Source organism: Drosophila tropicalis, unplaced genomic scaffold (genome assembly GCF_018151085.1).
Source record: "Drosophila tropicalis isolate 14030-0801.00 unplaced genomic scaffold, ASM1815108v1 contig_694, whole genome shotgun sequence".
Lineage (NCBI taxonomy): Eukaryota > Metazoa > Arthropoda > Insecta > Diptera > Drosophilidae > Drosophila > Drosophila tropicalis.
The window spans coordinates 1,270,700-1,296,428 of record NW_027173176.1 but is presented as its reverse complement, the minus strand read 5'-3'; the positions used below and the strand labels follow the sequence as shown (position 1 = coordinate 1,296,428).

At 40.6% G+C, this 25,729-nt stretch overlaps 6 protein-coding genes across 7 annotated transcripts; 3 read left to right on the top strand and 3 right to left on the bottom strand.

Annotated features, from left to right (window-relative positions):
- Window positions 1-5: 5 nt before the first annotated feature.
- Cpr73D (Cuticular protein 73D) lies at window positions 6-4,452 on the bottom strand. Its single transcript, XM_068292665.1, has 4 exons — window positions 4,177-4,452; window positions 2,932-3,069; window positions 2,221-2,402; window positions 6-2,162 (listed from the first exon to the last, which is right to left on the bottom strand). The coding sequence occupies exons 1-4, from the start codon at window positions 4,287-4,289 to the stop codon at window positions 817-819; spliced, it is 1,779 nt and encodes a 592-aa protein (XP_068148766.1). The 5' UTR covers window positions 4,290-4,452; the 3' UTR covers window positions 6-816.
- A 2,257-nt stretch (window positions 4,453-6,709) lies between these two features.
- Obp73a (Odorant-binding protein 73a) lies at window positions 6,710-8,204 on the top strand. Its single transcript, XM_068293035.1, has 3 exons — window positions 6,710-6,899; window positions 6,967-7,295; window positions 7,917-8,204. The coding sequence occupies exons 1-3, from the start codon at window positions 6,710-6,712 to the stop codon at window positions 8,202-8,204; spliced, it is 807 nt and encodes a 268-aa protein (XP_068149136.1).
- Window positions 8,205-8,522: 318 nt separating this feature from the next.
- Hsp110 (heat shock protein 70Cb) lies at window positions 8,523-15,498 on the top strand. 2 transcript variants are annotated; one of them, XM_068293033.1, is made up of 7 exons: window positions 8,523-8,596; window positions 8,823-9,063; window positions 10,679-11,630; window positions 11,707-12,279; window positions 13,035-13,130; window positions 13,843-14,043; window positions 14,102-15,498. In XM_068293033.1, the coding sequence occupies exons 2-7, from the start codon at window positions 8,957-8,959 to the stop codon at window positions 14,738-14,740; spliced, it is 2,568 nt and encodes an 855-aa protein (XP_068149134.1). In that variant the 5' UTR covers window positions 8,523-8,596; window positions 8,823-8,956; the 3' UTR covers window positions 14,741-15,498. The 2 variants fall into 2 exon arrangements, with proteins under 2 accessions (XP_068149134.1, XP_068149135.1); XM_068293034.1 differs by lacking the exon at window positions 13,035-13,130.
- A 413-nt stretch (window positions 15,499-15,911) lies between these two features.
- On the bottom strand, window positions 15,912-22,945 carry Neurl4 (neuralized E3 ubiquitin protein ligase 4). Its single transcript, XM_068293030.1, has 9 exons — window positions 22,474-22,945; window positions 22,053-22,400; window positions 20,969-21,999; window positions 20,731-20,907; window positions 19,577-20,667; window positions 18,687-19,514; window positions 18,165-18,477; window positions 17,986-18,096; window positions 15,912-17,921 (listed from the first exon to the last, which is right to left on the bottom strand). The coding sequence occupies exons 1-9, from the start codon at window positions 22,684-22,686 to the stop codon at window positions 16,253-16,255; spliced, it is 5,781 nt and encodes a 1,926-aa protein (XP_068149131.1). The 5' UTR covers window positions 22,687-22,945; the 3' UTR covers window positions 15,912-16,252.
- A 344-nt stretch (window positions 22,946-23,289) lies between these two features.
- Window positions 23,290-24,464, top strand: LOC137578909 (uncharacterized). Its single transcript, XM_068292524.1, has one exon. The coding sequence runs from the start codon at window positions 23,432-23,434 to the stop codon at window positions 24,332-24,334; it is 903 nt and encodes a 300-aa protein (XP_068148625.1). The 5' UTR covers window positions 23,290-23,431; the 3' UTR covers window positions 24,335-24,464.
- LOC137578910 (gastrula-specific protein 17) lies at window positions 24,363-24,972 on the bottom strand. Its single transcript, XM_068292525.1, has one exon. The coding sequence runs from the start codon at window positions 24,896-24,898 to the stop codon at window positions 24,455-24,457; it is 444 nt and encodes a 147-aa protein (XP_068148626.1). The 5' UTR covers window positions 24,899-24,972; the 3' UTR covers window positions 24,363-24,454.
- Between the last annotated feature and the right edge of the window lie 757 nt (window positions 24,973-25,729).

Below are 25,729 nucleotides of genomic sequence, written 5' to 3'. Positions count from 1 at the left end.
TCGCTTGAGTAGGGAGTTTTATAGGATATTTGTGCTAACCGCAAAACTTGGCATACAACTTGTTGTCTTGTTAGATTTTGTGAGCCACGAGTATCGCATAACCGTCATTATACCTATTACATATTCCGCTTTGATGTGTCTATATCTATCATAACCTGCATCCATTTCCTATTTCAATACTTGTCACTTTGTTTGTCATCATGTACTAGCAAAAACCTAACAAGTTTTTCCATGAAAAGTTTTAAATCCTTTTTGTTGTCCAAAATCTTTATGAGGGTTGCACATTTTAGTTGCTGTATAAATATTCTATATTTAAAACATTTAACTTAAAATATAGAAAGAATTAGAAAACCCATTATTCAATCTTACCAGAAAGTGTTTCCTACAGTTCGATGTCTTTAGTAGATTATTGGAAGACAAAATCAAATGGATAACTTTTGTGGTTCTTGCCTAAAAATATGCAATGCATTTCAAGTTCTCTAGCCCACAGAAAAGAAAAAACTTTATTCTATTGTAAAATTATCAGAGATGGAAGAAGAAAAGAGAGAACCTAAAAAAAATGGGAATAGTTTTGTCTTTAAAGAATTTTTCAGACGATCTTCTGAAAATGTCTTTCCTTTGCTGTTTGATGGGTATGATCAAAGTCGTATTGTAAATGATTATTTTTTTTTAGAGTAGATTGGCAAAAATGTATTTCTGGTTCTTCTGGTTTCGATGATCGGCCCACTTGTGCACAGTTAGTTAGTTACTTAAATAACAATGTTTAAACTTAAACTAAGTCGATAAGGGGAAGTGTGTAGTGGTGGTTGGTGGGTGTTAATGCTCTCTGGAGGCATTTAGCTCATTGATCTCATCTTGCCTCAGGGCTTCGGATGGTGACAGAGAGACACGTCCGCCCAGCGGCACAATGTCAATATTCTGGACATGGGCCCTTACACTTTGACCCGGCGGCAGACCCACATACCATTTACCCACATTTTTAATCACCGTGGAATCGCGATGACGTTGCACCCATTCGCGATCCCGATCGATTTCCAATATACGATGGTTTGCAGTGACCAATGGAGGCAGGGAACTGCCAACATCATCATCATTGAGATGGTAATTGTCACCGGGACCGCTTGAAGCACTGCCTGTCCCACTACCACCACCACTACCTCCAGCTGTGGGTGGTAGATAGCCAAATGATGATGAAGATTCTCTTTCAGATGAATCACCACGACGTGATGATGAGACGGAACCAGAACCGGAACCTGAATTGCTAAATCTATTGCGATTTCTTGTGCCACTTGCATTGATTCTATTGCCTGAAGTTCGACTGCCACCACCTGAGACACCACCAGTATTTCCGCCTCCACCTCCACTCCCACCTCCTCCTGCTCCCCCTGAACCATATCTGGTGTTGCCACGATTTGATCCGCCAGCTGGAAAACCTCTACGATCATCTTTGCCTCGTTGTGCGCTAACCGAACCACTGGAGCTGCTACTTAAGCCATTACCGCCATCAATCCCAATCCCCGATTCGGCTTCTTCTTCATTCCCGGGACCTGCACCAGCACCAGCACCTGGGCTTCCTCCTGCACCGCCTGGTTTCAAGTAATCCGTTGAGCCAGTGCGTCCCCTACCACCACCCCCACTTGTAGAACTACTACCTCCACTGCCGCCACCTATGCCCACTCCTCCTCCACCGCTTCCTGTCGTACCTAATTTACCACCTGCTCCCCTACCAAAATCATTGGCCAAACGAAAATCTGTATCGCTCAAACGAAAATCAGCCACCGAAGGATTTATATGAGTGCCCGGACCTATGCGATTCTGGACAACTCTATAGCCTATGCCTGCACCAGCTATATACTCCACGGTCCTCTGAACACCCTTGTCATCCAGGAAGGAATAGGTGCCCCTAACCAAACCATCTGGAGCACGGCTCTCAGCCCTACGATGATCGGGACCAGCGGCTATCAGCTTATAACTTCCCGCCGGCCCACGTTGTACGGACATCTTGCCCCTTGTCTTGGGATGGGCCTTGTACAATGGATTCGAATAGCCAACATTCGAAGGATTGTCGGGCACTGCATTGGATATCTCAAATCCGGTGCCAGCTCCAGCTGCATAGCGTACACTATGTCGTTCACCCACATCATCCAAATAGGAATAGAGGCCTAATTTAGTCTAGAATTAGTAGAGAATTTCAATTTGGCATTTCCCCTTCCTACTTACCTCTTATGCGATTTGTGGAATCATTCTCTTCACTTCTCGATTGATCGGCTGTACGAAAACTAAAACTATATGAGGGATCATCAAATGGATCGGCTAGCGGATCATCTGGACTTCCTCTGGGTCGTACCGGATACTGGGCCAAATCCATTTTTCGATGTATTTTCGGGCCATTCGCACGAAAGCTTTTTGTGGGAGAATGTAGAGGGAAATTATTAATTAATTAGACACCTTTTGTTCCCATCAAATCGAAAACAATTCTCAAGACTTATCATATTTTGAATCTTGTCATTACATTGATTACCACATCCAAAAAAACACACACACACACAGACAGAAATCAGAGAGTTTGATCTCTCTCGGTACAGAATTTACCTAAGCACTAAAACTCTAAGCAATTTGTTAACAGTTTTTTTGCCATTCGCTCGTTTCCCCCAAACCGGAGATTGCAACAAAAAACAGTTTGGTTTTGCCACTATTTGAACTTAATGGAAAAACGTTTAGGCAACACACAAAACACACAACGAGACACAACAAAAACAACAAAAAAAAAACGTAGTTCAATGTGTTAGAACCGTTGCGACTTGAAGTCGTCCAACTCAAAGTTATGCTTCAGTGGCGCCTGCCGCTGTTGATATATGAGCTCAGAGAGAAGATCGCTGGTGGAGGCTCAGCGTGAGGAGGAGGTGGCAGTTGGTGTCTTCATTTACTCACCCACGTGGTCCGGCCGTATAGACAGTCTCTTCGATTTGGCCGCTCGCTGGACTACGCGAACCATAACGACCTCGCACTATGTTGTCGGGAGTACCAGAGGCGCTATGATAGTAGCCGCCAATGTCATCATTTGCATGTCTATTTGTAAGTCCAAGAAAAGAGAAAGAAAATATACATTAAGTGAAAGAAACATGAAGAGGGAGAGGGAGAGAGATAAATAAAAAGATATTGTTACGCTTGCCAAACGCCGTTCAAAAGGTGTTAAATATTCCAAACAATAAACTGAAACTGAGTGAGAGGGAAGGAGCTATGTATTTGAGGGGGAAATCTTTTCTGATTAAATGATTTGGCCAAATTTATGATCCATGGCAAAACGAACACAAAGAAGGAGAATAAGGTAAATAGACAATTACAAATTGAGATGTTAGCAATTAGTTGAAAAAGTTGCCATAAATTTGTAAAACAAAATTATTTTAACTAAACTATATTCCATTCTAACTTATTCCTTAAAAGTAGCGTTCTTTGTGTCCAATGGACTCCATACCTTAATTCATTTATAAATGGCCACAAAAAGGATTTCATGTTCTAACTCTTTCTTCAATGTTGAAGTTTTTTCGATATAGAAAGAATTCCAACTCAGACAAAAACAATATTTATTACCCTTTTTTTTTGTTGTATATTTAATTGCACAATTGGACAATTGATCCTAGGTTACAATGTTTAACGATGCCATCGAGGGCAAAAATTTCTTGTTCTTTTCTGAAGAAAGATTTTCGGGGAAGATCTGTTAAGCTTAAGAGTAGTAAAACATAAAAAAGAAACTCCCTTTTCATAGTCTATAACCAATTTGAAGAAGATCAAATATATGAACACGTTCTCTTTTTAGAAGGGAAACGGAAGAATGTGGTGAAGAAGTCCTTAAAAAGAAATTATGTCAAGTCGAAAACTTTTGCAATTATAATAGTCCTTAAGCTCACACTTAAAACATAGACTTTCCAAGACCTTTCAAGACTTTCTGAAGTGGTTCCAGGTAAAGAGCCACTCCATAAGTCTGTCTTTTCTCAAAGAACTCTCTTTGTGCACATTCAGTTGCGAGACACAAGTTGGTCTCTAAACTCTTTCTTAACTCTTAACACAACAACAACAAGAAAAAAAAAGGATAAAATAATAAAAACAAGAAAAAAAAAACCCAATTTGCACTTGGAGGGTTTAACACATTTCGAACACTTGGGCGTATGGATATACCGATATTGATAGGATCCATCATCGTTAATGGTATTGAATTCGATTTCAGCATAAACCGTTTGACTAAAATGGCCAAATAGAGCGCTTAAACATAGCCACAGTAGCAGCAACATTTTATGATAAACAAACAAGAATAACTTTCAACACTGCAGCAAAGGGAGAGAATGCCAATCAAATCAAATTAGCATCCTGTGCAGCAGTAAGAGGGGTCAGAACAACAATTTTTTTTTGTTTATCCCCGATACAATGGCGAACCGAACCGAGTTGGCTTAAGAACAACGCGACAATGACGACTGAATGGGTTAGAGCGTTAGGCTTTTGTATTTAAATACAAATTCTCAGGCGAATCACCGAACGGTGGCTGGCCAGCGGTTCGAGTGGTTCGTGCTGTGGTTTGCTGCTATAGCAGCTGCTGCTGCTACTGCTACTGCTGGCACTTGTCTCACCTGACCACCCACCCAAAGTGATGGAAGCCACGAAGATGAAACAGCAGCAGCAACAACAACAACGTTTTGTGTGCAAATTGCGTTACAAGAAATGTTTGTCGAGAAAGAGATAGAAAGCAAGCGAGAGAGAGAGAGACAGAAGAAAAGAAGAGGACGATAAAATGCACAGGTGTAGGAGAGGTGGTGGAAGGTGGAAGATGGCAGGAGGGTCAGACAGGTGAGAGAATCTGTTCTAATGATGGACACGCAAGCAACTGCAGCAGCAGCTTGTTCTTGGCTTCTTGTACTTCCCTTCTTTTTTTCCTGTCCAGGCTTCATGTTCAGTAAATTGCAACGAATCATAGAGAAGGTGAGGAAGAACGAGGAGGACAAACGATTCGAAATGTGGGAGAGAATGTTGGTTGGTTGCTGTTGTATATTGCCGGGAGAATGAAAATCGTGCCTGAAGCTGTCTGTCAATTAGCTCACGTTGTTCCTGTTGTTGTTATTCTCCTTCTTGTTGCTTGCTTGTTGTTTGTGTTGACAATTTTCCTGGGTGATCTATGACCAAACAATTTCCAATGTTTCCATTCCTCCGTTATTTCACCCAAAGAGCAAAAGAGACACCGTTCTCCCATGGGAGAGAGATCTTGATTATGGTTATGGGCTATTATAAATTTGTTACCCTCTCATTTTTCTCTTTCTCTCTCTCTCTCTTTCAATTTTTCCATGTCCGAGTCTAGGTCAGTGTCTTAGGCTCTCTGCACATTATGCAATTAAATGCAATTACACCCCTCGACCAGAAGTCGACACAATTTCCGCCTAGGATGTGCCAAAAACTTTGAAAACTTTTAAAGAACTTCTTCGTTCTTTTTTAATGAAGCATAATTATAGAAGGTAGCCAATTTCAAGTACAGTTATTGGCCATTGTTCTCATAGCTACACTGACAGAAATTTCCAAAAACTTTTCTAGTAAACAAAAGTATATATGTACATACTAGCTGACTAAATACAAATCTTTCCATAGTTTAGTACAACAAAACTGGTTTGTACTTTCTATTACGTGATGTGAAATGGGAAACCTTTTCGCCCTAAAGTATGCAATGAATTTACTTTTTGAAACACAAAATTGTACAAAAAATAATTCTGGAATGGATTTTAAATTACATTATGTGACAAAGTTTCCTCTGCTTACTGTTGTTCGCCCTTTTTTGAAATCCTTTTCGAATTGTGAGGCCTCGGAGCAACTGATCCGCTTGTTCTCCCAAAATTTTTTTGGGCACAGTGTAGGGGAAATATGTCAAACCTTTTGATTAGAGCAGAAAGAAAATATTCTCGAGTCAAGGCATCGCTTGGCTGAATATGATACTTCTTCTTCTTCTTGGGCACTCTTTGTTTGTTCTTAGCTTTATGACTACTGCCGCATTTGATAATCTTTATTATAGCTTAACTTTTGGTCATACCTTTTACGCATATATGCAAATTAGTTTCAACTCCCCTGAAAGAAAAAAAAAAAAAATGCGAACTAATGCGGAAGACTTTGTTGGCTGACCCAACCCCAACATATTTTTGTGGTCGAATTGTGCAGTCAATTGAATCGTGATTCTGTGGCGGATGAATTCTAAGCAATGAATGAACAATAAGGCGAATTGACAATAACATCTGTTTTGTAGGCAATGTTTGTTGATGTTTATTGTAGAGTTGAATCAAATGAAATGTAATCCAAAGCGAAAAGATATCATGCCAAGCCAATGGCCATGTTCATAATGATCATGTTTGGTCTAAGGACAAGTTTCTAACTGTCAATTTTGGAGGCAACTGCACGCATGGGAAATGTGCAACCAGTTGTGGCAGGTTGCAGGTTATTGCCAGTTGCCATTGAACCACATAACCAAAGAGCAAAACTGGAATTATGCTTTCCAACCAACTAGGGAAGAAGGCGGAGGCCAGCAGGAGACGTGGGGCAGTAGAGAGGGACTACAACGATCCTGCCATGTGTTTGGATGAAAAGTGAAAATGCTTTCATTTTCATTCATTCAATTGACAGCAGGCAAAGTGTTCGGTTCAGCTCAGATATAGTTTTTTTTTTTTTTTTCCTTTTGTACAATATGAAAATTACACAACTTTGGCAAATTTTGCAAATTTTCTGTGTGTTCATCACATCGATCAATGCTCTGGGCTATATAATACGCTATGAAAAGAAAAAGGCTCGATGTCTAAATCCACCACGAACAGCTAGAAGAGTGGAATCAGTGATTGGCGATTGTCAAGATGAGGTCAAAAATAAACTGGTTAATGGTTAGTATGGGTAAAAAGAATACCCTTATGTAAATTCTATAATTAAACATTACCCATTTACCCTTAGAGGCCTATGAAATTCTGAAGGAGCAGGTCTCTCATAGTCAGCCTCCTATAGATGTCAATGATGATAAAGTTGAGTTCATAGAGTCTCTGGAATGGCCACCGATACATGGTGAAACGACTATAGAACTAGATGAGTCACAGCCTTCACCTGCATCTCCTGCCCCCTCGCCTCCCAGTAATGGCAGTGAGTATGAGTATATTATCTTTGATGAGCCCGAACCACATAGACGAATGGCTCGACTAATGAGAAATATAAAACGTTTGGATATAGCCAAAGCGGGTATATATCATCCCACTTTGGTACCGTTAGAAGATAAACGCATAGCTGGGGTAAGTTTAAAAACAAACAACATAACTAGAAGATTCGGTTTATGCTTCAAGGGTAGAGTTGAAAAATATTAGAATTATTTGGTCTCCTCTCTTTTTTTTCATGTTAATGAAATGCATAAAGCAAAACTGCATCTCCAACGCTTAATTAAGTTCAATGTTAAGCCCAAAGTAACAATATGACTTTGTCGAGTTTGTCTGCCATTGATTTGGCATGCAATTAAACAAAGTACATCCCCCATCTGCCCCCCAAACCCGTCCCCAGAACCCATCCCTTTGCCACCCAGTCACATTTGTTGCACTCCCACAAGCTTCTAAAGTCAGGGTTTTCCACAACAATTGAAAGAAAAGCTTAACCGTAGATTTTTCACACAAAACTCACAGCGAACGCAGCTCAGAAGCAGCGTCAGCAGCAACTTAAATTTGATGGTTGAAAAGTGAATTTTATGGCTGCATTTAATACATATTAGCTGGGCTTTTATGCATCAGCAAATTGAATGGCCGCCATTGCAATTTATTTTTGTGTGTGTTTTTTTTTTTCATGTTTCTCCCTCTCCTTCTCTATCTTTTTTGTTTTTTGTGTGGGCTGTTGATCTTCTTCGGGGGCGGTGGGCTGGATTTTAGTGCCTGCTACACTGTGTCTACGCTAAGAATAACGCCATTGACAAATTTGGATGGCCGACACTGGATGGTCTGGTGGACTTTTATTCAGAGGGTGTCCACGAGCATGGATTTTTTATGGCCACGCTGAGATCGGTTAATCTCTGTCTGCGTGCCATGACGAATAAGTATCATGTAAATCGCAAACGATTGCCACAAAAAGGTGAAAGCTGTGATTTGGCCTTCGATGTGTTTGATTGTATATCGGATCAAATAACAGGATATTGCCTCGATCAATATAGCCGGTATTAGCTAGCCGCCAATAAAAACTCATTAAAAAAGTTACCACAAATCGTTTTTTTTTTTTTTTATTTTATTTAAAAAATGTTTAATTTTGTAGCCACCGAAAGTTTCTTTTTTTTTTGTATTTAAGAAAGGAGTAAAAATTAATTGACCTGTGAAATCATTTCAAATACTAAAAGTTTGGCGCGCAAAGTTAGCAAGTAATCGTTTATCGCCAAACAATTAAAGAGCGCCACAGTGCACCGGCAAATAATCGATTACAAATAATCGACTACAAATAGTCGATTGCAAGTAATTCATCGATTGACATTAACATTTCTCTGTTATTGCACATTTTTGAGTCTGCCTTGTAACATCTAACATCGAAAAATTGTTTTTTTCCTCCAATTTTGTTATAAACGGTGCGTGTGTGTAAAACGAATTATATTCATTTGAAAATTCTGTCATATATTGACAATACTTTTCATTTACATTTACTAAGGGATACTTTCAAAAACAGTATTTACTTTTATTTATTAAATCGACTAAACAGCACGCGTTTGCCTGCATGTCTAGGCGCTCGTACGTGCGTGTGTGTGTGTGGAAAAAGAAATATATTTTATCGAAAATTCTCACATATATTTGCAGTAAAAACTTGGAGCTGGTGTGTGGAACCAAAGCGAATAACAACCGAAAACCAACAGCGGCAAATCAATATATATAAAAAAAAAAAAAACTGAGGAATACCAACAAATAGAAGAAAATCAAAAAAACTATAGAAAATGTCTGTGATTGGCATCGATTTTGGTAACGAAGGCTGCTATGTTGCGGCAGCCCGTTCCGGTGGCATTGAGACGCTAGCAAACGATTACAGTTTGCGGGCCACGCCGTAAGTAGAGAAACCCCCATAATTTATTCTTTGTGTGAATTGTCATAAGTTCTTTTAATTGGGGGGCGAAATCATTGATAAGGTACATCATCTTTGGTCGTGTCCCTCCACCACCCCGTATTGCCAACCGTCACTGTGCACCAGTTGTAGATTGATGTTTTTTTAGGTTATGTAGAAATGTAAGTCATGCCTATGTGTGTGTTAGTGTGAGCGCGCCTAGAAAATTCCATGGTTGTTGTTAGTAACGAAAAAATTACATATGTATGTATGTTCAAATTTATATTATATGTACATATGTATGTATTGCCATTCGAGGCCTAAATTTGGCTGATTGCACACACAACAATCCCATAAAAAGAATTGCAATTTTAACGAGAGGAGCACGCTATGGCGGCCACCCCTAACAGCACCTTTCCTCCTCATTGTCGGCATCTTCGACAACGCAAGAGCAATTTAGGAGTGGGGAGAGATGAGAAGAATTTCATTGATTTAATTTATTGTTGCGCTGTTTCAACTCAAGATTCTTAATTTAAATCTGATAATTTGCGTGGGCTCAATTTCCACTTTTGACAATTTACATTTTTTTTCTCTTCGCTTTTTGTTTTTTTGGCAAGCACGCAATGTGCAATGCGTCATGCGGTCAAGCAGCAAGTTAGAGTGAGATAGAGATAAAAGCAGCGGCAGTACCAACAACAGCAGCTGTTGCTATAGTGAAGGAGAGAGAGGAGAAAAACGTGTATGTGTATGCGCGAAACTGTCAAAAATAAATTCAAAGCCGGCAAACACAGACGGGCCAAAAAGATGACATAGGCCACTACAGTGAATATTCATCCTATTTCCCTCTCTCCCTCCAGCCAATAGCTTTTGTGGGGTCAGTAGAAAGAAAAGAGAAAATTCCAGAAAGTTCGAGAATGTCGAAGGTGTTCCATTCACATATACACCCATATGTACGTACATATGTATATGTACAAGTTCATTCTGCTTAGGTTCTACGCCAAATGGGAAATTGTTTTCGTCACACTGTGTGTACAGTTCTAGAAATATCCTTCAACGTTTTTTTTTATCGCTAACTGCAATCCAATTGGAAATTTTACTAGAAACTTGAATTGCAATTGGAAAATTTTCTGGGATTACGTACATAATTTTTCTTAGTGATTTAATGAAAGAATTAGGAGAATAATCCTTAATTCAAATTTTCACCGATTGATGGGTGGAATGATTTCTGGAATTCCAATATTTTAAAAATGTTTTAAATTTGCTTAGGTATACATACATAAATATGTACATAATTCTTGTCGATCGTTTGTTGGAGCGGTCACTGTAGTAATAGGCTAGCCAACTAGCACACATACTCACACATTGAAATCTAAACTAAACCAAACATAAATATATATGTATTTATGTGCATGAATGTTTGTTTAATTAATTTGAGGTGATTTTTTTTAAGGCACTTTATTGATGGAATTGATATTGATTTTTTGGCCTTATAAGTACTCGTTAACTGAATACATTCCATCTTTCTATCGCTCTCCCTCTCTCTATCTCTCTCTGTTATGCTCAATCGTTTAATAAGTTCTCTCATTTATTGGTTTTTTCGATTTTTTTTCTTCTACAGCTCCTTTGTGGCCTTTGATGGAAAAAAACGGATCATTGGCGTTGCCGCCAAAAATCAACAGGTGACAAATATGAAAAACACAGTTGGCGGTTTCAAGCGTCTGTTGGGACGTAAATTCAATGATCCACATGTCCAGCACGAACTAAAGAGCATTCCAGCGCGCGTTGAGGCGCGCCAAGATGGCAGCATTGGGATTAAGGTTAACTATTTGCATGAGGATCAACATTTTAGCCCCGAACAGTTGACAGCCATGCTGTTCACTAAGCTAAAAGAGACATCGGCTTCGGCCATGCAAACGCAGGTGAATGACTGTGTCATTGCCTGCCCAGTATTCTTTACGAATGCCGAGCGTCGTGCTTTATTGGATGCTGCTTCAATTGCCGGATTGAATGTCCTTCGCTTGATGAATGAGACAACGGCGACAGCTTTGTCATATGGTTTCTATAAGAACGATTTGTTTGATAATGAGGCACGTAATGTTATATTTATCGATTTCGGACATTCAGCACTGCAGGTCAGTGCCTGCGTTTTTACCAAGGGTAAATTAAGAATGTTGGCCAGCACTTGGGATCAGATTGGTGGTCGTGATTTCGATTTGGCATTGGCTGAACATTTTACCAAGGAGTTCCAGGAGCGTTACAAGATCAATGCCAAAACAAATGCTCGTGCCAATTTACGTCTGCTGACGGAAATTGAGAAACTGAAAAAGCAAATGTCCGCAAATAGCACCAAATTGCCCTTGAATATTGAATGCTTCTTGGAAGATATCGATGTCACTTCGTCTATGCAACGTTCCCAAATGGAAGAGCTTTGTGCCCCAGTATTGCAACGTGTCGAACAGACATTCAAGCGTTTGCTAGATGAATCGAAATTGCAATTGGATGATATACACTCGGTGGAAATTGTCGGCGGCAGTACACGTATTCCTGCTGTTAAGCAATTGATTGAGCAGGTATGTAGAATACACTTGTTATTTTTGAGATTATTGTAAGCATTTTAATCTAATTTTAATCATTTCCCCACCACAGGTCTTTAACAAACCGGCTAGCACTACGCTAAATCAAGATGAGGCTGTATCTCGTGGCGCTGCTTTACAATGCGCCATTATGTCACCGGCTGTGCGTGTCCGTGAATTTGGTGTTACTGACATACAAAATTTTGCGGTCAAAGTCCTTTGGGATGGTGAGGGTGGTGCTGGTCCCGGGGAAATTGAGATTTTCCCACAGTTCCATGTATCGCCGTTTAGCCGTCTTCTTACCATCAATCGCAAGGCACCATTCAATGTATCGATTGTCTACGGCCAACCAGTGCCATATCCAGATCAAACAATTGGCGTATGGAAAATCAAAGATGTCAAGCCCACGGAACGTGGTGAGGGTCAAGAGGTTAAGCTGAAAGTTCGCATTAATTACAATGGTATTGTATTGATCTCCTCGGCCACACTGCTGGAAAAGAAGGAGGTGGAAGAAGCTGCTGCTGCAGCCGCAGCTGATCAGGCTGCTGCTGGCGCTGCACCAACCGTCGGCGAGGAGAAGTCGGGCGAACAGCCGTCAGCTGGTGGCAATACAACTGGTGAACCAGCCGCTGATGGCCAACAGGAGGTGAGTTCTCGTACCATTCATCCATCCATCAATCGTGCCACATACGCACACACATTTGTCAAGCAACTCCCCTTCCTCATACTCCTCGTATGTTATTTCTTTGTCTTTGTTTTTCTCTTTCTTCATCTTATCTTGCTTGTCTGTTTGTTTGTTTGTTATTAGCTAGAAGTTAACTTAGTTTGCATTTCTTTCAACATCCCTTGTCTTTATTTTGTATTACCCCACTGTTTTCTAAAAAAATTAAAAAAAAGAACCACACGATTCTGTCCTTTTGTCTTATCTCGATATTTATTGATATTAACCAAGATATTGTTAAGAAATTCACAAGATAAGAAACAAACGCGATAATATAAAATGATTATGAAATTTGTTGAATATAGGAATAACATAATATTGCTTGTATTTTTTGACTTTTAGTTGTAGACTTTTTCTAGGTGTAGTTTGTTTTGTTTTTAAAATTAGTTATTAGTTATTTTGCCTTGCTTGCTATGCTATAATCCTCCTAAAAATTACACGTCTATATTAAATCATTTGCATAAATATTAATATAATATATATATATATATATATATACTTATATATATAAATATGTATATATATCTACCCATATATGCCAACCAACGTTCGTTCTTTCCTCTCTTCTTCTACTTCTTTTTTCATACCTTTATTTTGTTTATTTTTTTGTTTTCGTTAATGCGCGCGCGCGCATCTCCTCGTCGTGTTGCTGTTGTTGTTATATTTTGCTCTTCTCTTAGGCATATTGTGAGAATGAGGATGATAATTATACATCAACAGCGTCATCACCTGGCGGACAAGGGTGGGCACAGCGGGTCAAGGGCTGGTTTAGTTCGGTACGTCTTTCCCTATTAAAATTTCACAAAAAAAAAAAAAAAACAATTTTGATTCTAAAATCTATACAAATAAATTTACAAAAAAAATTTTCAAAAACACACACGTTTTTTTCGTTGTTCTAAAACTCCCAACAATTAAAAAAAAAAAACTGAGTTTACGGGAGAGATAATAAAACGAATGAAGAAGACCGCTCATAAGCCAAGCCGCCGCCTACCCTGTGTGCTCATTACAAAGCCAACAAAAACACAATAACCAAAAAAAAAAAAAAAAGAGAAACAAACCAAACAAATATTTGATACAAATTGCCTAAAACATACATAAAGTTTATTATATGCTCCTATTTTTGTTATATATACATATATTTTCTTTTTATTATTTGCCAGCTTACTTTAACTTTCCGTTTTTCATTTTCCACCCTCAAAGACCTTTCCCTAATTTTTCTACACTTTGTTGTTCTATTTTTGGTTCCTTATATATTTCCAAATCTTTATATATTATATATAACACAAAAGCTTCTGTTGTTGCTCATCTTGTGTAGGCCGCTGTGTGTTGCTTGAGCTGATTTTCCTCTTCGCTTTGTTGTTTGTTGGTATTCTGTCTGCTAATTAAAGAACGAAAAATTTAAAAACAAACTTTTATAAACTATAATATTTACATATATTAATAATTCCTTTTCCACTCTCTCATTCTCTGTTGATTTTCTTTCTGTAGGGCACCGATAAGAAGAAGAAGACGGCAAAATCAACTGAACTGCCTTTGGAAGTGATTACACATGGCTTCAGTCCAAATGACTTGGATAACTATACACAGCAGGAACATAAAATGATTGTCAATGATCAGAAAGAAACTGAACGCATTGATGCCAAAAATGCTTTGGAGGAGTTTGTCTATGATATGCGCAACAAATTGCAGGTAAGGAAGGACAGAAATTCACCAAGAGTTGGATAATATATGCTTGCTTTTCTTGTAGGGCGGTCCCTTGGAACGTTTTGTTGTGGAGAATGTGCGCTCGAGTATTGTGGCACAGCTGAATGATCTCGAGAACTGGTTGTACGAGGATGGTGAGGATTGTGAACGTGAGATTTATACCAGTCGTTTGCAGTCACTGCAACAGCAAACTGATCCCATTAAGGCTCGTGCCCACGACTATGAACTGTGCCCGGCCGTATTTGAGGAGTTGAAGGCCAGCGTTGCCCATGCCCGTCAAGCAGTCAATGAATTCCGCAAGGGTGTCCCGAAATATGATCATTTGACGGAAACTGAATTCATTAACATATCGGAAATGGCCGATAAGACACAGAAATGGCTTGATGACAATCTATCCAAGTTTACGCAAACACCACGTACTTCTGACAGTCCCGTCCAAGTGGCTGCTGTGCGTCAAGAGGTCCAATTACTGAATGCCTGCGTCAATTCTGTTATAAACCGTGCGAAACCTAAGCCACCACCGACTGCTTCACCCAAAACGACAACACCGCCCAAGGATGGATCAGCAGCCGATGGGAATGCCGAACAGAATGGCGGTGTACCGACTGGCGATAATAAAATGGATGTCGATAACAATGGACAGAGTGCGGAAACTAATTCCTCGGGCATGGATGTCGAGTGAACTGATGATGACGATGATGGAAGATGATGATGTGTGTTATGAATGAGAAGGGCGAGGCGGCACATGGTTTATACATATATAATGAATAATGGTATTGGCTTAACGATAAAAATCAACAACAACAAGCATAAAACAAACAAAACAAAGGAAAACAAAACAACAGCGAAACAACAAATAATCATAATTATAACAAATTACTTCGTGCATTTTGTAATTTCTCAATATGCTTGCTCGGAAAAATTACAAAATGTTCGAAAATATGTGAGAAAAGCAAACAACAACAAGCAAAACAACCATAGGCCCCAAAATTTATATTTAATTAAGAAGCCAGAAATCATAATTTTTGATGATATATAATATTAATAATAATTATAATAATGATAATGATGATGGATAATAGCTGGGATGAATCGATCGATTGCAGCAGCTGTCAGAAAGTTGCTGTTAAGGCTAATGCTAAATCATAAACATATATATATATATATATATATATATACGAAAACACACACTTGCAGACAAACATAAAAATATAGGTATATATATGTATTTATATATATATATATCTATTCAACATGAAAATCAAACTTGAAACCAATTTCTAATCGATCATTTTTCATATAATTTGAATAACAACTAAAATCAACAAACCAACAAATAAAACATAAAACAAACATTAAAAAACAAAACACAGCCGACACTAAATGAATGGAATTCAAAATAATCAAATAAAAAAACCATGATGATTCCAAAAGAGAAAACGCAACTTTTTTACATTTTTCAAATGGAAGGAGGGAAAGTTCTGCCAAGTTTTTTTGAATTGAATTAAAAGTACGGAATATTGCTTGATCCCACAAGTAAGTTATCCTGTCATTTTATTTATCGCTGCGTTTTTGTGATTCTTTTTCTCAAATGATGAAGCTTACAATTTAGAAGATTTTTCTAAAATAGATTTCAAACTGTTCTATGGATTCGATAAATATGTTTTCAATGAATCCTGCCGCCTTAATCTTCTGCATCTCAATCCTGAATATGAAAACTTTTCACTCTTTCAACGAAATGTCCTTCGTGCCTGAAAATTTGTCATCTCATTAATTTCCTGAATGTTTTAAAATGTTTAAAACAAATAGAAAAGAAATCAATCTTATGCAGAGAACTTTCAAACTCAAATAAATTCAAACTTTTGCGATTAAATTTTATTGGCGCTTACAATATACAAAAACTCGTCGATTACAAAGATTGAGAGGAATGCGTATGCGTTTTTTTTTTGTTTTTAATGATTTTTGGTTGTTGAAGGCGGCGACGGCGGCAAAGGCTGCCGCACGGCTGAGGCTGTGGCGGCATATGGGATAGAATAGGAGGATACGTCTTAGCTGCTTGCTTGTGTTTGGGAGTATTTTATAATGATGGCTTAGTGAGTATAAATTTGATTAATTTTAGTGTTTGACTAGTGTGTGTGTGTATGCGAGTGTGGGTGAGGTGAGAGGAGTAAGGCCTAGAGAGCTCTCCCTCTGTCTAATGTGAGCTTTGATCCTCAATACGATCTAATTTGATAATCAAGGCATTGATTATGCAGGCTCCAGCCTCTTTGGTAAACCAGCAGAGATCATTAAGTAAATGTAGAGATGATTCGCTTAAAGCAGGAGCGGGTGGTGCAGTAGCAGCAGCTCCTCCTCCTCCGCCGCCGCCGCTGCCATCAGTTTGGCCTCCTGCTGATGACTGACTGTTGGCAGCTGCCTCATTATCCAGACTGCGTCGTTTTACATCCGCTGCCGATTTGCCTGTGGTGGTTACACCCGAAATGGACTGACGCCTTACATAGACTTCAAATGATGTGGATATACGATGTAATCCCAGTTCAGAGACATAATGATGTTGAGGCAAAACTGGTTCAATAACCGTGGCATTGGGTGAATAATATAATTCCAAACGTGTGCCTGGCTCATCTTTATGGGTTGCCGCTGACTCTTCGTCTGTGTCGAGGGGCAGCGGTTGGCCACGATCCAAGATGGCGCGAATTTTATCCACTCGTGTCATATAGTAGAAGGGCAACCAATCGCCATTGAGATCGAAATGTACCTGCTGCTGCTGCTGACCCTGCTGAGTCCCCGATGAGGAAGCTCCACTTGCTGTTGCTACTCCCCCCGCTCCGCCACCACCACCACCTCCTCCACCACCACCTCCTACTCCTGTTGTGCCCGTCGTTCCGGTCGTCGTCGTCGTTGCTGTTGTCGTTGTTGTTGTCATGGATGTGCTGAGCATATTGACTGTCTGCTGGTTTAACTTGAAGTAGACCCAACCTTCCAGTTTATCACCTCCAATGCCATTGCTAGGCAAGCCACTGCAATTCAAGCAGAAACATATTGGCTCTAGGCGACTATCAAAGAAAGCCTGTGGCAGAACCAATGAGGCACAGAAACGCTTCACTTGCTTCAAATACTCGCAATCGTTTTGCTGTTGCTCCAAGCTGGAAGGCGCCGCCGTGGCCGAACGCAAAGATTCGGCACGCTGTTGATTCAATGAATTTGTTGTCGTATCCACAGATTCCAATGAGTTTAATGAGACCAAATCCAATGCCTGATCTGGCATTAGATGATGACGTGTATATTCATTCTGTTGCAGCTGCTGCAGCAGTAATAAATGATTCATATAATCAATTTCATCATCTTCCAGAACATTATCGCCAGCTCCCCCACTAGCTCCCGCTCCCACTCCAACTCCCACTGTAGCAGCCGCTACCAATTCATTGCTTAATTCACGCTCATTATTAATGTCCACATCGATATTATTCTCCAATTGCTCGGTGGTTGATGTGGTGCTAGGTATTGTTGTTGTTGTTGCTGCTGGCTCACCCAAAGATCCAGAAGTGGTGGCATTCGAGCATAATGGCAATTCGTCATATTCTTTGTTTGTATCATAGACAATTGAATTGCTTAAATGCTGTGAGAGATTCGTAGATAGATTTGTTGCTGCAGTTGATGATGCTGCTGCTGCTAATGGTGGTGCTGTTGCTCCTCCTGCTCCAGTGGTATTTGTTGTGGTTGCCCCTGCAGCTACTGCTCCTACTGCTGTTGTTGTTGTGGTTGTTGAGGTATTGAGGGAATTTTGGAAACGTTGAGTGCTCTGACTGCGTTGTATATTGAGATTTGTATTGTGCTGCAGCTGCAGAGATTCACGCAAACAACTGAAAATAAAAGGGAAGGCAACTATGAGGCCAGGCAACTTATTTTACTTTTTTTTTGACCCACCATGTAGATGAGGAACCACCCAAATCATTACGTTGCTGCTCCAATGTGCGATTCTTAATAGATATATTCAACAATAGATTCTCCGAAACGCTTTCCATCACCGAACGTGTCCTGTTAAATGGTTTAGTATAGAAATTTAAGTATAATCCTGAGATTGGTTAGGAGAAAATTTCACTCACATGGCATTTGAAGGCGCTGCCGACGTAGAAGGACCATCTCTGGCACTGTCGCTCATTGGCTCGGTTTCCTTCTCCTTTTCATGCATCTCTAGGTGAGCCTTTTCGCATTGCTGCGGCATTCCATTATCTAATTCGAGCGCTTCGGGGGCTTCTAGTATAGGTGTTCCATTGGCATTGTTACCATTGCGAGTTGCATCATTTCCAGTTAAAAGTGAGATTTTTTCGCATTTTCCATAGATATCAAAGACGGGATATACATGTCCTGGCAGTCCGGTGGCTAAGTCTTCGAGATTTGTTGCACCAACCATAATGACTGAAACACGAGAATAAATGTTTGACTAATTAATTATCTTTCAGAGTGGTTGAATTTTCCGTTTCAATTAAACCTCAGAAAGATAAGAAAAGTTTATTGATTTGTTTGCTTTGACTATCTGAGGGCAATCTCTTCTCGATTCTCAAACACTATTGTTCTTGGTATGAACTATTGGGGTCATTGGGGGAGGGGGTATTCTTTGTACTTACTCAGCATGCCGGCATGCGTCAGGGTCAATGTGATGACTGTGCCCACTATAATGTGCTCCAGAGCTTCACCATATTTTGATGCCATCACTTGGCCATTGATGTTCACATAGTCATGGGTGGTTAGCCAGCAACTGCGTTTGCAATTGAGCAACGACATGGGCAATGTTTGTGGACTGGCCGAGAGTACACCCAAGCCGAGTGTGCCACGCCATTTATTATTGAGGGCATCGACTTTAATGCTTATGCTTTCACCCTTGCACAAAGGTTTATTAAGGCAGACAATGGCCTGATTGTAGGACTTGATTCTTGCGGCACTGCGTCGATCATCGGCGAGACGTATGTGTTTCTGAGTTATATCCACAAATTCATAGTTCTGGGCCTCTGAATCAATTGATTCGAGCATTGAGCTATCTTGTTTATTCAATGGATCCATGCCGAAGTCCATAGAATCCTGTAGACGTAGACTACAAGGACGCAAGGGTGAGCCCGCAGGGCCCTGAGATGAAATCACCTGAACACCCATTGTCGAGCCACGTAGCTCAACAACCACATAGACATCATTGGGTATATTCTGGAATTGTATATTCACATTCTCTGAATTGAGAAGCATATTCAAGGAGTTTTCCACACGTTCCAGGGTAATGCGATCATCGCATCGTAGCCATGCCAACGAGGCCAAAGAACGTTGCAGGCAGCTGGAATTAAAGCGAACCTCATTCCCGCTGACATACCAGACATTGGCGGGAATGCGCTTAATACTAGTAGGTAACTTCTTGCGTACACTCTCATCACTCAGATTGAGATCCGTGATGCCTATGCTGAGACAGCCTATAGAAGAGAGACAGATAAATGAAATGCAGGACAAACTCGAGAGTCTTTTGGTTACTTACCCGCAAACATGGGATTAATCGAGGTCAATTTGATTTCAAATGGTGAACCCATGCTCAGAGGATGCTCCGAGAAGACCAAACAATGCGAAAGAGCTGCCGATGGGCCAATAAATCGTGTAGCTTCTGTCCAATCTTTGGTTAAACTAACATTCCCCGATACACAGGTCCAACGATGTTTCGTTTCCAATGCTCCCGGATGATGTTGTATCACAGAGGTGGCTTGACAACTTTGCGAATTCTCACTGGTCGCATAGGGTGCTCTAATATCCAGTTGAGTCTGTGTCAGACTCACCTGCGCACACTGGCCATAGAGATCGATAATGGCATAGATATTGGGTGCATGGCATTCACATGCCGGCCCCTGATCCATTCCGTTCACAAAGAAATGTATAAAATCACCATTACGCATCACACCGACCCTCGTATTGGGTCCAAGAGTGTCCAAGTCTATGAGAACATTTGTGCGTATGGTTTTACGATTATGAAAGATCATGGAACCACATAGAATGATGGTATCATTTGCCTCCAAATCGGTTGCATTTGGTGCCAATTGAATATCCTCGGGTCGGGTGCCCGTCACCCCGATTTCTATGTTTCCCGACCAATGGCGTACCATTGTCTCGAGTTCCACTTCGAAGAGTTCACGCTGACGCAACGGACGATTGCTAAAGACAATGGCATCATTGAACTCGGCCAATGAATTGGGGCGTGATGCAGTCAATCCACTATTCGAAATGCCCGCATTGGCACCATGTATACTATGGAAACGTAATGGAACTTCGCTATACAGCGTAGTATTTGAGATTGTTGAGTTGCCCGTGTCAGGACTACCACATTCCGAGGTATCCACAATGCTGGCCTGGGCAGCCTGACCATAAAGATCGATTACCCCGTAGACACGTTCGGGTACATTAGTAGCCGCTGGACCCTGATCGACACCATTAACCCAAAAGTGAAGAGTGCCATCATCTTTGCGTACAACCCCGACACGATCGCCCACTTGAAGGCGATCAAGATTCTGACCATATTGCTCGATGACAGTGACGCCATTCTGCATGACACCATTGCCAGTCATCATCCAGGTGCCAGATCTAAAGAAGAGAAGATGTATAAGTTCAAGCTCCAGATTCCGGAGAGGATTCTACCTAACTTACCGCACATTTGTCATGGTAAAGGGAAAATCCAGTTCATCGGCTGTGTGTGTGGTAACGCCCATTTCAACAGAACCAGCCCATTTGGTGACCACACGTTCCAGACGCACCTGGAACAGTTCATTGGGACGCAAAGTGCGACGTGTGAGAACCACACCGTTATTGAAATCATCGGCAGCACTGCAATAGACAAATTCCAACTAAAACAATCAGAAAATGAGCTTTAGAGAGGGAGACTCACTTGGGACGTAAAGCAGTGCGTCCACTTTGGGTGACTTTGGCATGAGTGCCGCAGATATGATGAAATGTTAAACGATCATCGTTACGGGCAATAGCTCGTGTACTGGATATGGTTTCACTTAGACCACTTACTGCACCAGCCACTTGCATTTCGCTCTCTGGGCTAAGTAGACTCAAAGTGGGTGTGCCCGATTGTTGCTGTTGCTGGTGGTGATGTTGATGATGGTGTTGATGATGCTGCTGGAGTTGCTGCTGCTGGCTCTGTATGCCTGCTAGACTCATGCCAGCAGCCACAATATTATTACGTCTAGTGACCAAATTCTGTTGCTCACGTTCATCACGATCCACAATGGTTACTTTAATGGTCATGCCATATAGATCGATGACACCCCACAGTGTGTTGGAGACACGGGTGGCAGCCACCCCTTGATCTTGGCCATTGATATAGTAATGCAAATTGCCATTGGATTTACGCATCATTCCAACACGATCGCCTTCCCTTAGCTCATCCAAATTGAATTCCCCGTATTGACGGCGTGTGCCCTTGCCATTGGTTAGGATGCCGCATCCGGACATCATAATGGTGCCCGAACGCATATTGGTCATGGTGGCAGGAAAATGCAAGACCGTGGGATTATGTGTGGTCACACCAACTTCAATGGATCCCGACCATTTGTCGACCAACTTATCGATGCGTATTTCAAATAATTCATTGTCCCTAAGCGGACGATGAGTCATGACGACACCATTATTAAACTCATCCAGGGGACGACGCCGTTCACCGGAACGAAAATTTGGTGATAGTTTCACCAATGAGCCACAACGTGTATGGAATCGCAGGCGATCGTTGATATCGTAGACAAAATCCGTACTATTTGTGGTGCTACCATTTCCATTCAGATTGAGACGCGACAAAGCATCCAGACTGGGAGCACTTGCCACCTGCTGGTCCACACATACATCCACACTCATAGCAACATCGAGATTCTGTACCACTTGCTGCAAAGGCTGCTGCAGTGGTGAATCTAGAAGCTGCAAACCGAGAATTTGATGATAAATCTCAAATTATTTGAACTTAAACTTACTTCTCCCTCGCGAGGACATAAGGAAACTTGTACACAACGTCCATAGAGATCAACGAGAGCCCACAGTGGTTTGGGCATATTTTTGGCAGCCACACCTTGAGATTCGCCATTCACATAGAACACCAAGTCATTCCCCGATGTCCGCATCACACCCACACGATCATTCTCATTTAGAGTCTCGAGATCAGTGCCATAAAACTCGAGCAGACGACGACCATTTTTGCGTACATCAATGCCAGACATGACCCAAGTTCCATTTCGCATTGCTGTGGCACAGGCCACCAATTCCAGATCATCTGGTGACTCGGATGTTACACCGATTTCGATGCTGCCGCCCCATGAATGATTCTGTGGAAGCAGGAAAACCCAAATTAGTGGAACTAGAAGCAAGACATCGGCAGTGACTCTATATACAGCTTACTTTTTTTTCTATGACAACCTCAAAGAGGACATCATCCTCGAGCGGCTCCGCACTAAATATCAAGGCATGACTGAAATCCCGCATAGAACGTTGAGCCGAACGATTGCCATTGTAAAGGCGTATGGAACGACCGCAACGGGAATGAAAACTCTGCATTTGTTGTGCTGTCGTGCTGGTCGTGGTCGCCAACATTGTGTTTATATTCATTTTCATTCAAGTTATAGTTTTTCTCCAGTACAAATCAATTGGTTTCCTCCTCCCTATTTGAAACCAAATATGTGTGTGTGTGTGTGCGACAATGGCAAACTATTAGAAATAGTTAACGCACAACTTTCGGACAAGTGATGATGTTATGCGTTGGCATTTGTGCTTAATTACATTACAGATTTTACATTCTATTTAATAAATATAATTAAAAATTTGCAAACTAAGATATTACATTTTATTCAATAAATCGAACCTCCTCGATAACACACACACACCGACAGTGCTGCCAGATGTGTACAATCTGCGCGAATTCATAAGTCAGCTAACAGCTGATTAATATCGATAGCTTCTTAAGATTTCTAACGAAGACAGATGTTCTTTTGCCGCCAATAATATGTATGTATTTCGAAATGTGAGGAAATTTACTTCAAAATTAAATTGTATTTCTTTAAGAATAATTTAAAGAAATACTAAATATATACTAATTTTTAAAAATACCAAAGAAATTTATCAACAAATAAAAAGAAAACATAAAATAAAAAAACAGACTATCGATATATCATGGTGGCATATGTCATCAAATGTTTCTCCCTACCTTAGTGTGTAAGTAAACACACATTTCATTTCATCGATAGAATCTGTGGAATTCACAGCTCTATTTGTTTGACTTTATATTTCATTTGGGGAAAAAAAAAAAATTGTATAAATAAACAGCACAAAAAATCGGTATAAAAGTTTGGCAATTCGGTTAATGGCAAAAATGTCGTCCAAATCAACCGCGCAACGCCGAAAACATTTTGATGAGAATCGCAATAAATCAGGTGCCAATAATAATAACCACAACAAAAACAACAACAAACCCGCGGATTCCCCGCGCTTACAGAAGTCTATGGAACGGCTACAGGTGCAACAGCCAAATGTAAACAGACGTGCAGCTGGCTCCAATTGGCTGGCAGCCACTGCTCCAGCTACCGTCACAGCATCTGGTAGTGAGAATCAGCTAGAACAGAAGCCAAATCCTACATCAGGTGTAGGAGCTCCAGATGGACCTCCTGCTATGAGCAAATCTGCTCATAGACGTTTAAAGAAGAATGCAGAGCGCAATCGTTATCTGGCCATGGACTGTGAAATGGTTGGCGTCGGCTTCAATGGCAATGACGATATGCTGGCCCGTGTCTCTATAGTCAATCGCAATGGGGATGTGCTTTTGGATAAGCATGTGAAGCCGTTCAAAGAAGTCACTGACTATCGCACAAGTGTCTCTGGCATCCGTCCTCAGGATATAGCTAATGGTGAGGATTTTGCTGCCGTTCAGGATGAGGTGGTGAAGCTATTGCATGGCAAAATTCTTGTCGGCCATGCCCTGCGCAATGATCTCAATGTGCTGAATATCAAACATCCCTATGAACACATTAGGGACACATCGCGCTACAAGCCGCTCTCTAAGCTTGTCTCGAATGGACATACACCTAGCCTTAAGCGTCTTACCATGGCTGTATTGGGACAGGAGATTCAAACGGGAGAACACAATTCAGTGGAGGATGCACGCGCTGCCATGGGTATCTTTAATCGCATTGCTGTCGACTGGGAGAAGTATCTGGAGAAACAACAACAGCAGCACCACCATCACCATTATCATGGCCATCATAAATGATATGGCTTTTGGCCTTAGTAATAAGAGATTTATAAAAAATGTTTAGATTTTATTATTTCCCCTTCTTATTTTTTCCCATTTGCATTTGTAAAACTGTTGTTTAATTGTATAAAGAAGAACTTAAGAATCACTTTGCTCTGATTGTGCTTTAATGTTGTGTATTGCATTGTGGCGTGCCATCAAATCTCGCCAAGGATCTTCTAGCATTGAGGGATGATAGTACTGAGAGAAGGCATTACCAGAATCCCTGTGCTGACCACCACCACGATGCTGATACGGACGATGCGGTCCTCGGTTGCCGCGACCAAAGAATCTGCCACCTTGTCCCTGGCGCTGTTCGTGAGGTGTTCTGTTTTGATAGAAATGTGGTTTGGATGGAGGGTCTTCCCTGTGATTGCCACCGCCGTATGCCCTCTTATCTTCGTAGAATCCAAAATTTTGTTGCTGCTGTCTTGGATTTTGTATACCACCGCCGGCGTGGTGAGACATGTATTCCGCTGACTGTGAGGGATATTGACCTGGTGTCTGGTGCGAGAAGTTATAGTTACGACGCGGTGTACCCATTTTTAATGCTTTTCAAATGTTTTCAAAGAATGTCAACAAAACACTACACTTTTTGTTTCGATTATTTAATTGCACCAAAATAGGGGTTTGTGGTATCGATTGCCAGCTCGAAGTATCGATTGCATGCGCGGATGTATCGATTACATTAATTGTAACTATCGATACTTATCGATTTTATGTTATTGTTTTTGTTGCGTTTCGGTAATGGTTGTTTATATTTTCTCGGAGTGCGGTAACACAAAACGTCGTCGTCGCGGAAGCATTTTTTACCTTCATGTTTTAAACATAATAAATAATAAAGCGAATAATAAATAAATATGCGCTGTCCCTTGCAAATGAAATATAATATAAAAGAACTGCGGCTTGCATTTAAATAAATTCTTCAGCCAAAGTGTGGAATAAAGGAAATACCGACGACAGCTGCAACAACAACGACAACGACAACAAAAAAGTGCATTCAACTGCAATGATATAAATTTTTTTGGTTAATTTTTTTAATCGTTGAAGTTGATAGTGATGCGAATTAATTGCTTAAACCAAGGCTAAAAAGGCAACAAAATAAAGAAAAAATAAGGGAAAGGAGTGCATAGAAAGAAAAGCAAAAAAAGAAAGAAAAAAGGCGACGCCTTGTTAAAAAAGGAGAGGAGCCTCCGCCTCCGAATCTCTGGCTTTGTCTGTGCATTTGCATTTGTGTCTGTGTTCGCCTGTGTGTGTGTCTACAAGTGTGTGTGTGTATTTTTATTTGTTCAGCAGCAGTTGTATAAAACATCATCAAAAAAAGTAAAAAATTTGCTTACTTTGTCAAATAACAAAATTCTTAATGTATAGCAT

Bases quoted from the DNA above. Each gene is read 5' to 3' on its own strand.
- Cpr73D (XM_068292665.1), bottom strand. From the start codon at position 4,289: ATGTTGCTGCTACTGTGGCTATGTTTAAGCGCTCTATTTGGCCATTTT. The intron at 3,070-4,176 runs GTATATCCATAC...ACTTACAAATAG, and splicing joins GATGGATCCTATCAATATCG to ACATGCAAATGATGACATTG. The intron at 2,163-2,220 runs GTAAGTAGGAAG...AGACTAAATTAG, and splicing joins TTCCACAAATCGCATAAGAG to GCCTCTATTCCTATTTGGAT.
- Obp73a (XM_068293035.1), top strand. From the start codon at position 6,710: ATGAAAATTACACAACTTTGGCAAATTTTGCAAATTTTCTGTGTGTTC. The intron at 6,900-6,966 runs GTTAGTATGGGT...ATTTACCCTTAG, and splicing joins CAAAAATAAACTGGTTAATG to AGGCCTATGAAATTCTGAAG. The intron at 7,296-7,916 runs GTAAGTTTAAAA...GCTGGATTTTAG, and splicing joins AAGATAAACGCATAGCTGGG to TGCCTGCTACACTGTGTCTA.
- Hsp110 (XM_068293033.1), top strand. From the start codon at position 8,957: ATGTCTGTGATTGGCATCGATTTTGGTAACGAAGGCTGCTATGTTGCG. The intron at 9,064-10,678 runs GTAAGTAGAGAA...TTTCTTCTACAG, and splicing joins TACAGTTTGCGGGCCACGCC to CTCCTTTGTGGCCTTTGATG. The intron at 14,044-14,101 runs GTAAGGAAGGAC...CTTTTCTTGTAG, and splicing joins ATATGCGCAACAAATTGCAG to GGCGGTCCCTTGGAACGTTT.
- Neurl4 (XM_068293030.1), bottom strand. From the start codon at position 22,686: ATGAAAATGAATATAAACACAATGTTGGCGACCACGACCAGCACGACA. The intron at 20,668-20,730 runs GTAAGTTAGGTA...TCTCTTCTTTAG, and splicing joins TTTACCATGACAAATGTGCG to ATCTGGCACCTGGATGATGA. The intron at 19,515-19,576 runs GTAAGTAACCAA...TCTCTTCTATAG, and splicing joins GATTAATCCCATGTTTGCGG to GCTGTCTCAGCATAGGCATC.
- LOC137578909 (XM_068292524.1), top strand. From the start codon at position 23,432: ATGGCAAAAATGTCGTCCAAATCAACCGCGCAACGCCGAAAACATTTT.
- LOC137578910 (XM_068292525.1), bottom strand. From the start codon at position 24,898: ATGGGTACACCGCGTCGTAACTATAACTTCTCGCACCAGACACCAGGT.